This window comes from Panicum hallii, chromosome 4 (genome assembly GCF_002211085.1).
Source record: "Panicum hallii strain FIL2 chromosome 4, PHallii_v3.1, whole genome shotgun sequence".
In the NCBI taxonomy this organism is placed as follows: domain Eukaryota; kingdom Viridiplantae; phylum Streptophyta; class Magnoliopsida; order Poales; family Poaceae; genus Panicum; species Panicum hallii.
This window is the reverse complement of record NC_038045.1, coordinates 47,687,323-47,702,500: the sequence shown is the minus strand read 5'-3', so window position 1 is coordinate 47,702,500 and position 15,178 is coordinate 47,687,323. Positions and strand designations below refer to the sequence as shown.

The following is a 15,178-nucleotide window of genomic DNA, read 5'->3' as shown; positions in this document are numbered from 1 at the left end:
GGCTTTTTTTTTGGTTTATCTGGCTCTTCATTTTTTGAGGAGGAACCGACCGAGCGAGGGGCCAATGGGCAACGGGCAATGGCTCTTCTCGTGAGAACGACGATGGTGATCGGATGGTTGTCCAGTTCTCTCCTCTCGTATCTTGAAGATGGGCTTTTGTTTTCTTTTGAGGAAAAAAAATCTAGAGGATGGCTTGAAGCACGATAGCCCATAAAGGCCCATATCATACAACTTTTGTCGTCTTCACAAAGTTCTCTTCCGGGCCAACACAGCCCAATTCCGTTACGCGTAATCTGGCCCAAAGCACTTTGAGTAAACCACCCTCAAACCCACGAGGAGGAGGGCCGAAGCCAAGCGCTCTTCTCTGTCGCCATGACCCCCGGGGGCCCACCGCCAGGGTCACGCGGCGTGCGGAGGGAATTTCTTCGTCTGTACGGTGCGCCCCCACCGAAAACCACAAAACTAAATTCCCCGAAAACCTCCCCCTAATCTACCCCAGTACCCCCCGCACCGCACGCCATTGCTCGCTCGTGCCCGCGTCGCGCAAGTCCCAGCTCCCACGACTCCACCGCGACCGGGGAGACGCCCGCCCCCCAGATCGGCCGGGGCGGATGGCGGCGCGGACCTTCCCGGCGGTGCTGGTGGCGGCGGTCCTGCTGCTGCTGCCGCCGCCCGGGGCGGAGGCGGTGTGGCTCGAGCTGCCGCCTTCGGGAACCAAGTGCGTCTCCGAGGAGATCCAGCCCAACGTCGTGGTGCTCGCCGACTACGCCATCATGTACGAGTCCCACCCCACCTCGCACCCCACCGTCGCGGTCAAGGTACGCGCACTCTCTCTTCCTCTTCTCCGCCCGGAGGAGCCTAAAGTGCGGTTTCGTCGTGTTGGTTCTCGTGTTCGATCTCGATCTGGGCCGGTGAACTGGGATCTCCGTGTAGGCGAATTTTGGGACGCAGCTGAGCTGCCGACGTGCTAGATTGTGCTAAATTTTTCGTGCGAATTAAGTCGTGGAATCGTATTGCTAGCAGACTGGACCTCTGCGAGTCAAAAAACTGGAACTTGTGAGAGATGGACGGAGGGTGGGGAATTAGACATATTCTAGCGTGGGGACATTTTTCAAAGCCTGAGATGCTGACAAATTCATGCTAAGTAGATGTTCAGTGTGTATTGTGTTTGTGAATCCATCGTGAAGGGCAAATCTGCAGCTCGGCCGTTCATCATGAATCTGATCTTAGTGCATAATTCCTTGTTTGGACACATGACCCAAATTAACTTAATAAGAGTCAAAACTGCACCTGGTCTTTGCTTCGGATGGGGATAAGCTTCATCAATTTGGGAATTCCTATGCTGGATGCCCCAATACCAAGTAACGTGCTGGCAAGGGTTTCAACTTTCTATTGGGGACCGTGTTCTTAAACTACCATTCCTGTAGAGTTGTAGTTAGTAGCCCTAATGAAATTGGGGGATCATAATTCATAGCACCAAGGTACGACAGATGTTGGATCATAATTCGTGTATTAACATACCTATTTGTTATGCACATTAAAAGATTCTTCTGTTACCTTGTAATAATGTGGGTGTACGAGCAGAAAAATTCAACATACATCAATATATTGTTACTAGTGTCCCACCCTTAACCCTGCTCAGTCGCAGATTTCTCAGAACTTGAGACCCGTATTGATTTTTTCCCAACTCCAGAAAACAGAAATTTTATCATTAAGGTGCACTGTAGCTAGTAGCTACTTCCATTGTCATACCTGCTAACTTAGAAAGGATAAATCACAAGTCTGATATTTATATATCTTGTCTTATGCTAGACCTGATTTTTTTATCGGACTTTTGTAGTGATCAATTTTTCGTTATCCCACAATGAAAAAGGAAGGTATCTATGCCATTGTAATTTTGTTTGATCTATTTGTGTGCTTAGCGAACGATATTCTTCCCACTAACTCTAGTCTGATTGGAATCATGTTGGAATCTCCACCTGCAAATGTGTCGATGTAGTCCATGGTGCCTTAATTTCACAAAGCAACATCAGCATGTTGAAATGCAATTGAATGAGTGGGTTCTCCGTTTTCCTTTATGTTTGCATATGTTATCTTGTGATAATGAGCTTACTAGTCATGTCCATCATTATTGCTCAACATATCTTAGTGGTGCTGCTTGCTGAATGTTTTATAGTTTTGTTTCCGTATCCCTACCCTAAACTGCTTGTTTTTGTTTAGGTTACCTCACCATATGGCAATACAGTACATCACAATGAGAATGCCACAACGGGTCAGTTTGCATTCACAACCTCAGAAGCTGGAAACTACCTTGCATGCTTCTGGATAGACAGTGCAGAGAAAGGATCAGGAACATCTCTAAATCTTGATTGGAAGATAGGGATTGCAGCAAAGGACTGGGATACAATCGCTAAGAAGGAGAAAATTGAGGTATGGCCGCATACGGTCTAGTCCATGTTCAAACACACTTCAAATTTACTACATCGCTTTTGGTTTCTAACTATTTGTGAAAGGACCTCAAGATGCCTAGAGGGGGGGGGGGGGGTGAATGGGCTAATCTAAAACTTAAAACACTTTGAACACTGTCAGTAACACAGATGTCCGGATACTCCGGATATATGTCCGGATACTCCGGGCTTTGTGTCCGGAGTTTCCGGAGATAATTTCCGGACTATCCGGGTATGAAACAATATACACAAAAATAAAGATACTGATGTTGTAATTTAGATCGAGTAAATTTGGAAGAGCTACTGGTACCTTTGGAGTGTTTCTCACTAGTTGTCTTGCTCTAGAGACTTGTATAATAGTAGATCGACCTCAAACCCTAAAAAGTTAGTCTCACAAGCAAATAACCAATAAAACAAGGAAGGAGCACGAGAGAGAGAGACAGAATTTGTTTCCCGAAGTTCACTTCTAAAGGAGCTACGTCTCCGTTGAGGAAAGATTCAAGAGACGGCGCTCAAGAACCCCTATGCTCCTCTCCCAAGGGTGAGACCAACGGTCAAACCTAAGGTCACTTACTATGTGTTTCTCCGAGAGGAATGACGATTACAAACTTCCTATGATGCTCACAACTTGCTTGTGCACTCACGAGCGATGCCTAGCCGTCTAAGAGCTTGAAGCTCCAAGAGTAACAAACTTGAATCCACCGGCTAGACGAGGATGATGTGCTCAAGAGATGGAATGGAAGCTCACTAGCACAAATCTTTACTCTTGCAACAATCGCACTTGAATCCCTAAAGGAAATCTCACTCAAGAATGAAGAAAAAGGGAGTGAGAGAGCTCTTCTTTTGCTTGTGAGCGTTTCTGGTCGAAAATGAGCAAGAGAGAGGTCTGAGTGAGGGGGTATTAGGGTATTTATACTCCCTCTCACAGAAAACTAGCCGTTGGTGAAAGGGTACCCGGATACTCCGGGTATATATTCGGATACTCCGGATATTGGGGTGCGGAGACTCCGAACTCAGAGCAATTTACGGATACTCCGGAGACTCTGAGTATATGTCCGGATACTCCGGGCATCCTTGTCTGGATATTCGGACCAGGACCCGGACACTTCGGGTTTAACAGGGAATTTCACAAGAAGGCTGTTTACAGTGGTAGGTTTGATTTTCATGGTTTTTGTAGGTTCTCTTGAGCACAACTACCACGTCAACATCTTTATATCAAAGTCTCTCTTGATAGTACGGCGTTCCTATACTCAATTTCAAAGTAAAATCTACTCTTCAAGTAAATTTGAAACACCGCTTTTCATTTCCTTTTCGAGGGGTCATGCTTCGTAATACGCTTTGCTTAATCACCCTTAGCACCTGCACACATGCTTGATGACACGATTAAATATACATATGCTTTGTCATCTAACACCAAAACCCACTAAGGGTCCTAGATATCTTTCAATTTGCAATCTGGATTTTCACTTTTCTTATTCACCATCACTTTTCTTATTCAGGGTGTAGAGCTAGAGCTTAGGAAACTTGAAGCTGCTGTCGAATCCATCCATCATAACCTGCTGTACCTCAAAGCAAGGCAAGTTATCTGTTCCTTTTTTTCGTTTGAACTGGTATCGATTGGCTTTGTCTGCAAAAACATAATAACTATGTTGAACTGTTGGGGTAGTATTACCTGTCCTATTGCAACCAGAGTTGGCCATAACAATGAAAAATAACACTGGCAGTAAGAAATTACCTTGTGGATGCTGTTTCGAGCCAGTGACAATATACTACTATAATGTGATGATGATAATGCAAAATGATTGCCACTGTATGTTAAGGGTATTTGCAACAGGTGGTGCATGGCATGATTGAATATTCATCTGTGCAGAGAAGCGGAGATGCGAACAGTGAGCGAGAAAACAAATTCCAGAGTTGCCTGGTTCAGCATCTTGTCGCTTGGAGTCTGCATTGTGGTCTCTGTGCTGCAGCTGTGGCATCTTCAAGGTTTCTTCCGGAAGAAGAAGCTCATTTAGATTCACCCTCAGCCGTTTGATATGTGTACTCCGTTGTTAACTACCTTAGGAAAAGGACAGTTTTGTCATATTTGTTTCGAGGAACTCATATGGTGGACAAAACAGCCGGTTGATACATGATACATGGTTTCAATAGCTAGCAACTGATATTATACGCAATCTTGAGTTTCCATTTCCTTCCCGTTGCTGATGGCGAACATGATTGTGCTACCTGTGGAAATGTCTGGCATGCATGGAATATAAATTTGCTAAGTTGTATATCCTTGTCTCAGGTTTAGTGAAATGAGTATTTACTTTGATTCTGGAAGTGACCTTGGGCCTGTCTTGGGCCGAGCCGGGCCGCGATCGGTTGGGAGTGGAACAGACAAAATTTCTGTTGTGCAAATCGTGCCACGTCAGACTCACCTGATGCACATGCAGCGATGCGGAGTAGTATTTGGAAAAGGTTGCTGTTCCTTTTAACTCTCTGAGCAAAATTTAAATTCAATTTACTTCTCCAATAATTTTAATTAGTTCAATCTATATGCTAATAATATTTCTTTTTTATTTCTTTGTGTACAAATTAAATTTTAAGTTTAAATTTTGTAAGTGGACAGAGAATAGGATGTCATATGTTAAAAATATATTAAAAATTTTTATTAAATATTTTTCATAGTTATTTTCGTAATTTGGAAATATTTAATATAAAATCTATCAAAAAATACAATTCCGAAAAATATTTATGGAACAATTATAATATATTTTGTAGTATAGAGCATCATATTATAAGTTATATTGTAAAATTTAAAGTGCAAATTCCACTTGTAAATGGAAAAATAAAAAAATATTAAAGATTAGATTGGACCAATTGAAATAATTTAGAGTAGTAGCTTTAGTCTAAATTTTATTTAGAATATTAAGTGGATAAAGCAAATTCTTAAGAAAAGTAAAATAGATTTTTTCCAAAGTATTTTGAAGAACAAACAAGGAATCACACTCACCTCAAGCTCAGCTCGCAGCGCAGCGCAGCCATCGCACGATGGCGCCTCTCATCCGCCGCCGCCTCCTGCTGGCCGTCGTCGTCCTCTCCGGTCTCCCCCGCCCCGCCCACCCCTTCACCGAGCTCGAGTCCGACCAGGTCGCCCGCTTCCAGGAGTACCTCCGCATCCGCACCGCGCACCCGTCCCCCGACTACGCCGGCGCCGCCGCCTTCCTCCTCCCCTACGCCGCGTCCCTGGGCCTCCGCACCGCCACGCTCCACTTCACCCCGTGCAGGACCAAGCCCCTGCTCCTCCTCACCTGGCCGGGCTCCGACCCGTCCCTCCCCTCGGTGCTCCTCAACTCCCACATCGACTCCGTCCCCGCGGAGGCCGAGCGGTGGTCGCACCCGCCCTTCGCCGCGCACCGCGACCCCGCCACCGGCCGCGTCTACGCGCGCGGCGCGCAGGACGACAAGTGCCTCCCCGTCCAGTACCTCGAGGCGATCCGGGGCCTCCGGGCCGCGGGGTTCGCGCCCGCCCGCACCGTCCACATCTCGCTCGTCCCCGACGAGGAGATCGGCGGCGTGGACGGGTTCGAGAAGTTCGCGCAGTCGGAGGAGTTCCGCGCCCTCAACGTCGGGTTCATGCTCGACGAGGGGCAGGCGTCGCCGACGGATGTGTTCAGGGTCTTCTACGCGGACAGGCTGGTGTGGAGGCTCATCGTGAAGGCGGCGGGGGCGCCCGGGCACGGGTCGAGGATGTTCGACGGCGCCGCCATGGACAATTTGATGGATTGCCTGGAGGCCGTGGCCGGGTTCAGGGAGGCGCAGTTCGGGATGGTGAAGGCCGGGGAGAGGGGTCCCGGGGAGGTGGTTTCAGTGAACCCTGTGTACATGAAGGCCGGCATACCAAGCCCTACGGTAAGGGTTGTGCGCTTGTGCTGCTACTAACTAGTTACTATAATTAGCTTAGTGCAAGATTCATAAGCAATCAGATTTTAAATAGGTAACTAAAAATGGTCTGAAAAGGTCATTGGTATCACTAGACTCCACATATTTGCTTGTTTTCACTTTCCACAATACGGTGTGCTGCTGAACTTTATAGGCTTGATTCTATGACCAGCTAGTAATTTGCTTACTTTACTTTTCTGGTGCACAAATACTCTGTTCAAAATTGCAAAATATTTGATCTGATAAAGTTATTAAACAGGTCTATAGTAAACTAAAGATCATGTCATCCTGCAGTAAATGTGGTACTCTGCATTTCTGCCAGAGACAGTTTGTGAGTGCATCAATTGGGAAGGCAGTATCTTCCTTTATGAATTCACAAGTTTACGCGATTGAAATTAGTCCACAAAGTGTAGATTCGCTCTCGATGATATAGTGTCACATTAGGTCCTACTACTTTTGCTCTTATCAGTCCCTCAACTTTATAATCCTGTTCACTTGCATCCCTTTCTTGTCTTGTTTATGAGACCAAAGAATAATATGCATTTTGAATTTTACAGTTTGAACCATTCTAGTGTTGTAGGACTTGCGTCCATAAGTTTCATGCAAAAATAAGGTGCACTGGACAGATGTTTACAGAAACTTATTTTAATGACAAAGGATGTTCAAAGATCTTGTTTCTTTCATCAGCATTTAGTCGTTAAGTCAACCTTGTTTTTTTAAAAAGTAATAAGTCAACCTTTAATGACAATGCAAAGAATTCATATACTGTTTTCCATGTCATCTAATGATAGAGAGATCAATTTGTCATGCTTATGAGTCTAGCAAACAAGTTGAGGGAGACAAATCCAGTTGAATAAAATCACTAAATTGTATCTTTTTGTAGATCAGAACCAGCAAAGTAGAGTTGAAGGAGCAAATTGAACCATGTATACTGTAGATACAGGTTGCAGTCCTAAAACCAGGGGTGCCTCCATAACTATGAACTTTATATTTTAATTAGGATCTATTTATACATAAGCATATAAAGTTATGAACCTTCTTGTCTCAGTCTGCATTTGGAGTTTCAATTTGAATCATAGTATTTGGACTTTCAGTGTGCAAATAATTAGGATCTATTTACAGCTTGAGTAATTCTAGTATTGTAGGATTTGCGCCCATAAGATTCATGCAAAAAATAAGGTGCCCTGTACAGATGTTTATACAAACTTTTTTTAATGACAAAATATGTTAGTTCTAGTAGCTTAACATTTATTCAATAAGTCAACCTTGATTGATGTCAAGGGCGTCGAACCCTCGGATAGCTGGACCTCGACTACGTAGTTCGTAGTCTCGCTCCGTCTTCTCCGACGAGCTTATACCCCTCAGCCGCAGGCTTGTTTGGAGAGGAGAGACTAGATGGAAATAACTTGCTTGATTCCCCTGCCATGTCTGTTACATGAATATATATAGCCAGCTGCCTCAACCAACCGGAGTAACAAGCTCCACTAATTTAGGAACTAATAATTAGAAGGCTATTTCTGTTTTCCATCTTTAGCCACTGCAGGTGATCGCGCCCAGCGCGTCCTCGTGCGCGGCCATCGCGCGCTCCGCGCGTTCCTCGTCGCGGCGCACGTCACGGGCCCGGCGGCGCCTGGAGTACGTGCGCCCGACCATGACATCTCTCCCCCCATCCAGGACCAGCTCGTCCTCGAGCTGGAAATCCGGGTACTTGGCGCGGAATGGCTCAACGTCCTCCCAGGTTGCGGAAGCTGCCGACTCGCCCTTCCACTGCACAAGAACCTGGTGGACCCCGCGGGCCAAGCGGAAACGCACAGCGCGGTCGGGCTCAGGATCAACCGCGCCATGATGCAAGGGCGGCAAAGGCGGTGGATCAGCTGGAGGTGTCCCCTGGAATTTCTTGAGCAGCCTGACGTGAAACACGTCGTGGATGCGGGCGCGGGGTGGCAAGGCAAGGCGGACGGCGACTTCATTGATGAGCTCGGTGACGCGGTACGGCCCAACGAAACGAGGCTTGAGCTTGCCAGTGACAGCCTGGGGAAGCGAAGAAGCCGCGCGCTGCTGAAGGCGAAGGAGCGCCCAGTCTCCCACCTGGTAAGCGACGTGGCAGTGCACCTTGTCGTAATGCAGCTTCTGCGTCGCTTGAGCTTGCTCCAGCCGGTAGCGGACATCAGCCAGGAACTCCTCGTGCTCCTCCATGCTCTTGGCGACCGCAGCCACCCTCTTGTCCCCCGGCTCATACGACCGGATGGACGGCGGATCGCGCCCGTAGACGACGCGGAAAGGCATGTCCCGCAGCGACGTCTGGTAGGCGGTGTTGAAAAGGAACTCCGCCCAGGGAAGCCAGCGTAGCCACTGGCGTGGCCTGTCCCCGGTGAGGCACCGCAAGTACATGATGATGACGCGGTTGGCCGCCTCTGATTGCCCATCCGACTAGGGGTGGAACGCCGTCGTCATGTGCAGCTTGGTGCCCATCAGGCGCATGAGCTCGCGCCAGAACGTCGACGTGAAGACCGGGTCCCTGTCCGACACCATGGACTGAGGTATACCGTGTAGTCGAACGATGTCGGTGAAGAAGGCTTGAGCGACAGACTCGGCGGAGTACGGGTATGCCAGTGGTATGAAATGGCAATACTTGCTGAACCTGTCCACCACAGTTAGTATAACAGACTTGCCACGGACGCGGGGAAGCGCTTCCACGAAGTCGAGGGCGACATCAGTCCAAACGCCCTGAGGCACCGGGTGAGGGAGTAGGAGGCTAGCCAGATGCAAGTGCTCGGACTTGTATCGCTGACAGACAGCACACGTGCGCACCAAGTCCTGCACGAGCTGCTTCATGTTAGGAAAATGGAAGTCGCGTCGTAGATGGTGCAGCGTGCGCTGAACCCCTTCGTGGCCGTCCTCGTGCACCGCCACCATGATCTCCTGGACCAAGGGAGAGGCCGGCAGAATGTAGAGCCGCCCGGCGAACTGGACCATGCCGTCCACTACCGACCAGGGCGCCTGGCGTGCGCCGGTGTCGATGTCCCCACGAAGGGCGACGAGGGCCGGGTCGGAGAGCTGAGCTTGGCGGAGACGGTCAATGAAGTCGAAGCGCGGTGCTGAGAGTGCAATGAGCTCCCCCTCCTCTGTGTCACGCCGGGACAGCGCGTCGGCCACGGCGTTCGTCGCACCTGGCTTGTATTCGACGGAGAAGTCGAAGCCTAGCAGCTTCCCCACCCAGTGGTGTTGCGGGATGGTGGCCAAACGCTGGTCCAGCAGGTACTTCAAGCTGTAATGGTCCGTCTTGACGAGGAAGCGGCGACCCCAAAGGTACGGCCGCCAGTGGCGGACAGCCTGGACCAAGCTGATGAGCTCGTGCTCATTTGCGGCGAGGGCGCGGTGGCGGGGTGCCACGGGGTGGCTGAAGAAGGCGATCGGGTGCCGGTCTTGCATGAGCACCGCCCCAAACCCATGGGACGAGGCGTCACACTCGACGACGAATGTCTTGGTGAAGTCCGGCATGGCTAGGACGGGAGCCTTGGTGACTGCGGCCTTGAACGCGGCAAAGGCCGCGGCTGCCGCCTCACCCCAGGAGAAGCCATCCTTCTTAAGAAGAATGGTCAGCGGTGCCGCGATGGAGCCGTAGTTGTGGATGAACTTGCGGTAGTAGCCCGCCAAGCCAAGGAACCCGCGCACCGCCCGCGCCGAGTGAGGTACCGGCCAGTCGTGAATGGCCTGCACCTTTGCCGGGTCCATGGCGACGCCTGCCTCCGAAATAATGTGGCCGAGGTAGGCGACGGAGGAGACCCCGAATGCGCACTTGGAGCGCTTGACGAAGAGGATGTGCCGGCGAAGCTCGGTGAAGACCGCGCGGAGATGACGAAGATGATCCGCCCAAGACTTGTTGTATATCAATATATCGTCAAAGAAAACGAGCACAAAGCGACGAAGGAAGGGGCGGAGTACATCGTTCATTAGCACCTGGAAAGTTGCCGGGGCGTTGCACAGGCCGAACGGCATGACCAGGAACTCGTACAGGCCGTCGTGGGTATGGAACGCCATCTTGTGGATGTCCTCCGTCCGCATGCGCACCTGATGGTACCCGGAGCGCAAATCGAGCTTGGTGAAGAACTTAGCGCCGTGGAGTTCATCAAGCAGCTCATCGACGACCGGGATCGGAAACGCGTCCTTGACCGTGAGCGCGTTCAACGCGCGGTAGTCGACGCAGAACCGCCACGACCCATCTGGCTTCTTTACGAGGAGGACCAGGGAGGAGAACGCGGAGTCGCTGCGGCGGACGATGCCCTGCTCTATCATGGCAGCGCATTGTCGCTCAAGTTCGTCCTTGTGCGCCGCAGGGTACCTGTACGGCCGCCCAGCCACCGGAGGGGCATCGGGCTTGAGGATGATGCGGTGGTCACGGGCGCGCGCCGGGGGCAGGCCGGTCGGCTCGGCGAAGACGTCGGTGAAGGAGCCGAGCAGCCCGTCGAGGAGGGAGTCGGTGGACACGGCCGCATGTACCCCTAGCGGAGACGGTGGTGCCATGCCGCGCCAGCAGATGTCGTGGCCCTCCTGCTGGAACGCCATGGTCCGGGCTGCGAGATCCCAGACGATGGGCCCCAGGGTGGCCATCCAGTGCGTGCCGAGAACCACGTCGTACCCAGCTAGTGGCATCACGTAGAGATCGACACGGAACTCCATGCCGTCGATGATGACTGGGGCCTGGCGGAGGACGCCGGGGCAAGAGACGCGCTCGCCATTGGCCACTGTCGCCGTGAGCCGTGGGTGCGGCTCGATGTGCAAGCCCGTGCGCCGTGCAGCCGCCTCCCCGATGAAGCTGTGGGTTGACCCCGTGTCAACGAGAGCGACGAAGGTAGCAGCACCCAGGAGCACCTGGAGTTGGATTGTGTTGCTGACGGGCACCCCAGCGACCGCGTGCAGGGAAAAGACCGGGGCCTCCATGGCCGGCCCGTCGGCGGCTGCGGCGTCGTCGGCGATCTCGAAGCCGGTGATGTAGAAGATCCGCCTGCAGACGCGGTTGTGCCCCCGCGTATATTTCTCGTTGCAGTTGAAGCACAGACCCTGCCGGCGGCGCTCCTGCTCTGGGCGCGACAGGTGCTTCACCAGCTGCCCGTCCACCGGGACTGTGGGTGTAGCCGCCTTGTCTGCTGGGGGCGCAGGGAGAGCGAGGCACGGCGGGGAGCCCCGGCAGAAGTACACGGGGCGCAGCCTTGGTGGGCGCCGGCGCGTACTGCTCCCGGAGCTCCAGTTGGCGCGCCAGGCTCATGGCCGCCGCCAGGGACTGCGGATTGTGGACCCGCACGCCGAGGCTGAGCGGGGGAAGGAGCCCGCCGGTGAACAGCTGGACCCGTTGCGCCTCATCAAGGTGCCCAGCGCGGGGGAGTAGCGCCTGGAAGCGGTCTTGATACTCCTCGACGGTGCCAGTGCGGCGACAATCAGCTAATTCGAAGAGGGGGGGCGATCAAAGAGGAGGACCGTAGCGCAGATTGATCAGCTCTTTGAATCGGCGCCACGACAGAGTACCTTCGTCCGTTTGGACTTGGATGTACCACAGCTGCGCGCCGTCCTCCAGATTATAGGAGGCCATCCAGACCTTCTCTTCCTCCATGATCCGCTGCTGGTGAAAATACGATTCACTGCGGTTGATGAAGATCAATGGATCAGACTTTCTGTCGTAGCAGGGGAAATCCATCTTCTGGAACCGCGGGGCCGATCGTTGTGGTGCCGACCGTCGTTGCTCCCTCCGGTGTCCGACGAAGAGGAGGACTTCTCCTTCTGCAGCGCGGCCACGGTCGTCTACAGGTTCGTCACAGTCGTGGTCAGGGACTCGATCATCTTGGCCAGATCAGCAGTGGTCGGCTCCGACATGGCTGAAATAACCGAGGCGGCGGCTGATGGTGCTGATGGAGGTGGGCTGGGCAAGGACGTAGAGGCAGTGGTGGGTTGCGGAGGTGGCGCGGAAGACGACGAGGAACGCCGGGAACCTGATACCAGGTTGTCAAGGGCGTCGAACGCTCGGATAGCTGGACCTCGTCTACGTAGTTCGTAGTCTCGCTCCGTCTTCTCCGACGAGGTTATACCCCTCAGCCGCAGGCTTGTTTGGAGAGGAGAGACTAGATGGAAATAACTTGCTTGATTCCCCTGCCATGTCTGTTACATGAATATATATAGCCAGCAGCCTCAAACAACCGGAGCAACAAGCTCCACTAATTTAGGAACTAATAATTAGAAGGCTATTTCTATTTTCCATCTTTAGCCAATGCAGGTGATCGCGCCCAGCGCGTCCTCGTGCGCGGCCATCGCGCGCTCCGCACGTTCCTCGTCGCGGCGCACGTCATGGGCCCGGCGGCGCCTGGAGTACATGCGCCCGACCATGACAATTGACGTGTAAAGAATCCCATAGTATGTCATGCATGTCAATCAAACAAGTTGTGTTGTAGATCAGAACCAGCAAAGTAGAGTTGAAGGAGCAGACTGAACCATGTATTCTGTAGATACAGGTTGCAGACTTTCCTAAAGCTAGGAGTCGCTTCATAATTATGAACGTGATATTTTGATTAGGATTCTATTTTTCATAAGCATATAGAGAAATGAACATTCTTGTCTAAGTCTGCGTTGGGGCTTTAAGTCTCATTACATAATATAGGCCTTTGTCCCCTTGATTTCACTGAATGGTATTTAACTACATTTGGCTGCAGCTTTTCTGCAACATTAATATACATACAAATATAATTTGCTCCAAAGCTCCACACTAGAACTTTCAGCAGTGAATAGGTTTATTACCTATGTTGAAGGTAAGATTGTAAAATTCCTGTGATGATTGTGGCATGCTCCAAATTCAACTTTACCATACAATCTATTCATTTCTTTATTGGCTTCTGTAGTCGCTAATGACAGACTGATGCAGGGTTTTGTGATGAATATGCAACCTTCAGAAGCAGAGGTTGGCTTTGATCTTCGCCTTCCCCCAACCGCAGACATTGAACAGATAAAACGAAGACTCAAAGAGGAATGGGCACCAGCTCATAAAAACTTGACCTATGAGGTGACAATTAGTCTCGCTGTCATTCGGATAACTGAATATAAACCGAATTCTGTATTGCCTGAAAGTCCCTTGTTGTTCATACAGCTGATACGGAAAGGACCAGTAACAGATGTGGCAGGACGTCCCATATTTACAGCAACCGATGAGTCAAACCCATGGTGGTCTGTATTTGAGCAGGCTATCACCTCTGCAGGTGGAAAGCTATCCAAGCCTGAGATCTTATCTTCAACCACAGACTCACGGTTTGTGAGGCAGTTGGGCATTCCCGCCCTAGGGTTTTCTCCGATGAGCAATACTCCGATACTGCTTCACGACAATAATGAGGTAAGTGATCCTGGCTTGATACCGTTTTCCTTGTCCAGAATGTGATGCTCAAAATCGATGTTTTCTTAATGTTTCAGTTTCTGGAGGATAAAGTATTCCTGAGGGGCATCAAAGTGTATGAACATGTTATTAGAGCACTAAGCTCTTTCAAAGCCTGATTCGGAAAAGGAAGCTATTGTACATAGTGTATGCATCGTTGAGTTTGCCTTCCCATTCACCGAAGGCAGGAGTCAAAAGCTCTTGCGCCCAGGTTTCTCATGATTGTTTCGAGTCTCAAACATACCAAAGGAAACATTCGGAAGCTATCAAAAATCTGCCTAGGATGCTGATTCGAATGACAACCTGAGCAGATTAATCCATGCATACATATGGTATGGAGTTGTGAACTGTATGCAACACGGTGACATAGAAGCCATGTCTGGATTGATATTTTTCTCCTTTGGAGGTTTTACTGATGCACCCGTGTGCTGGAGGAAACCGGTGTTGTTGAATAATTTCTCTCCGCTTGGACATTTGAACAAGTAAAGAGAGACGAGGCCTGCATGGCTACTGTAGATGGACCCCTAGAATTCTGATCTGTTGAATGGGTCGAGACTTGAGAGCGTATGAAATAAAGAGGCAGATATGCCCAAAACTGTATCGCATGTCCAAACATATATTGCAATAAAGGAGATGGCTGTCGCTGTCACTCCGTCAGGGCTATATCTCTGTTCCATCTGCTTTGATCTGTGTGGTCGATCTGCCCGTGTCGGCAGCTTACTGTTGAGCGTTGCTGGATACTAGCAGCCAATTGCTGTGCCGTGGTTTTCTGCTGATCTTTTCTTGCCCCCTTTGCACCGCCTTGCTCAAAGCAAATGCACAGGGACTAAACCAATCACTTAGCGTTCCATTTAAAAACGGAATGCAATTATTAGTGAATGAACATGCTCGGTGACGAAATTGTGGAGTCCCGGCTGCAGCGTTGAAAGCTGCAATGATCAGGCTTCAGTTGCATCGGAAGAGAAAGAAAGAATGTACAGGAAAGGTCCAAAGGCACGTTGCTGAATGCCGATCGCGAAGGGAAATTCCTGCCCGTGAGTTGGAACCGTGGTTTGAACCGGACAGTACTACCGGTTGTTTCGTCAGGGTTCACACTTACACACCCAGCTTGTCTTCACTCCTGAGCGCGTCAGACCAACGTGACGCTCCGGCTCAAAGTGAGACAAGGCTCGTGCTCTTTCTGGGCGAATCAAAAGCTCTTTTTTCTCTCTCTCTTTTTCTGAGAATCAAAACCTCTCGATGTTTAGTACTAAATCTTGGTCCTTTGTGAAAAAGAAATTCCTGAAGAACTGCAACCTTTGTTTTTTCTACCTTTTGAGAACCTGAAGAACAGCGACCTTGCTCGTGGGAAGAAGCTTCCGGCCATCTTCCTGCCCATGCCCCTGCTCAGCTCCCTGTC

At 50.4% G+C, this 15,178-nt stretch overlaps 2 protein-coding genes across 2 annotated transcripts; both read left to right on the top strand.

The window, feature by feature from the left end:
* Positions 1–478: 478 nt before the first annotated feature.
* LOC112888654 (transmembrane emp24 domain-containing protein p24delta3-like) lies at positions 479–4,638 on the top strand. Its single transcript, XM_025954928.1, has 4 exons — positions 479–818; positions 2,221–2,430; positions 3,947–4,023; positions 4,318–4,638. The coding sequence occupies exons 1-4, from the start codon at positions 612–614 to the stop codon at positions 4,460–4,462; spliced, it is 639 nt and encodes a 212-aa protein (XP_025810713.1). The 5' UTR covers positions 479–611; the 3' UTR covers positions 4,463–4,638.
* A 796-nt stretch (positions 4,639–5,434) lies between these two features.
* LOC112888652 (aminoacylase-1-like) lies at positions 5,435–14,442 on the top strand. The gene is made up of 4 exons (XM_025954926.1): positions 5,435–6,341; positions 13,279–13,416; positions 13,501–13,740; positions 13,818–14,442. Exons 1-4 carry the CDS (start codon positions 5,481–5,483, stop codon positions 13,896–13,898), a joined length of 1,320 nt encoding a protein of 439 aa, XP_025810711.1. The 5' UTR covers positions 5,435–5,480; the 3' UTR covers positions 13,899–14,442.
* The last annotated feature ends 736 nt before the right edge of the window (positions 14,443–15,178 follow it).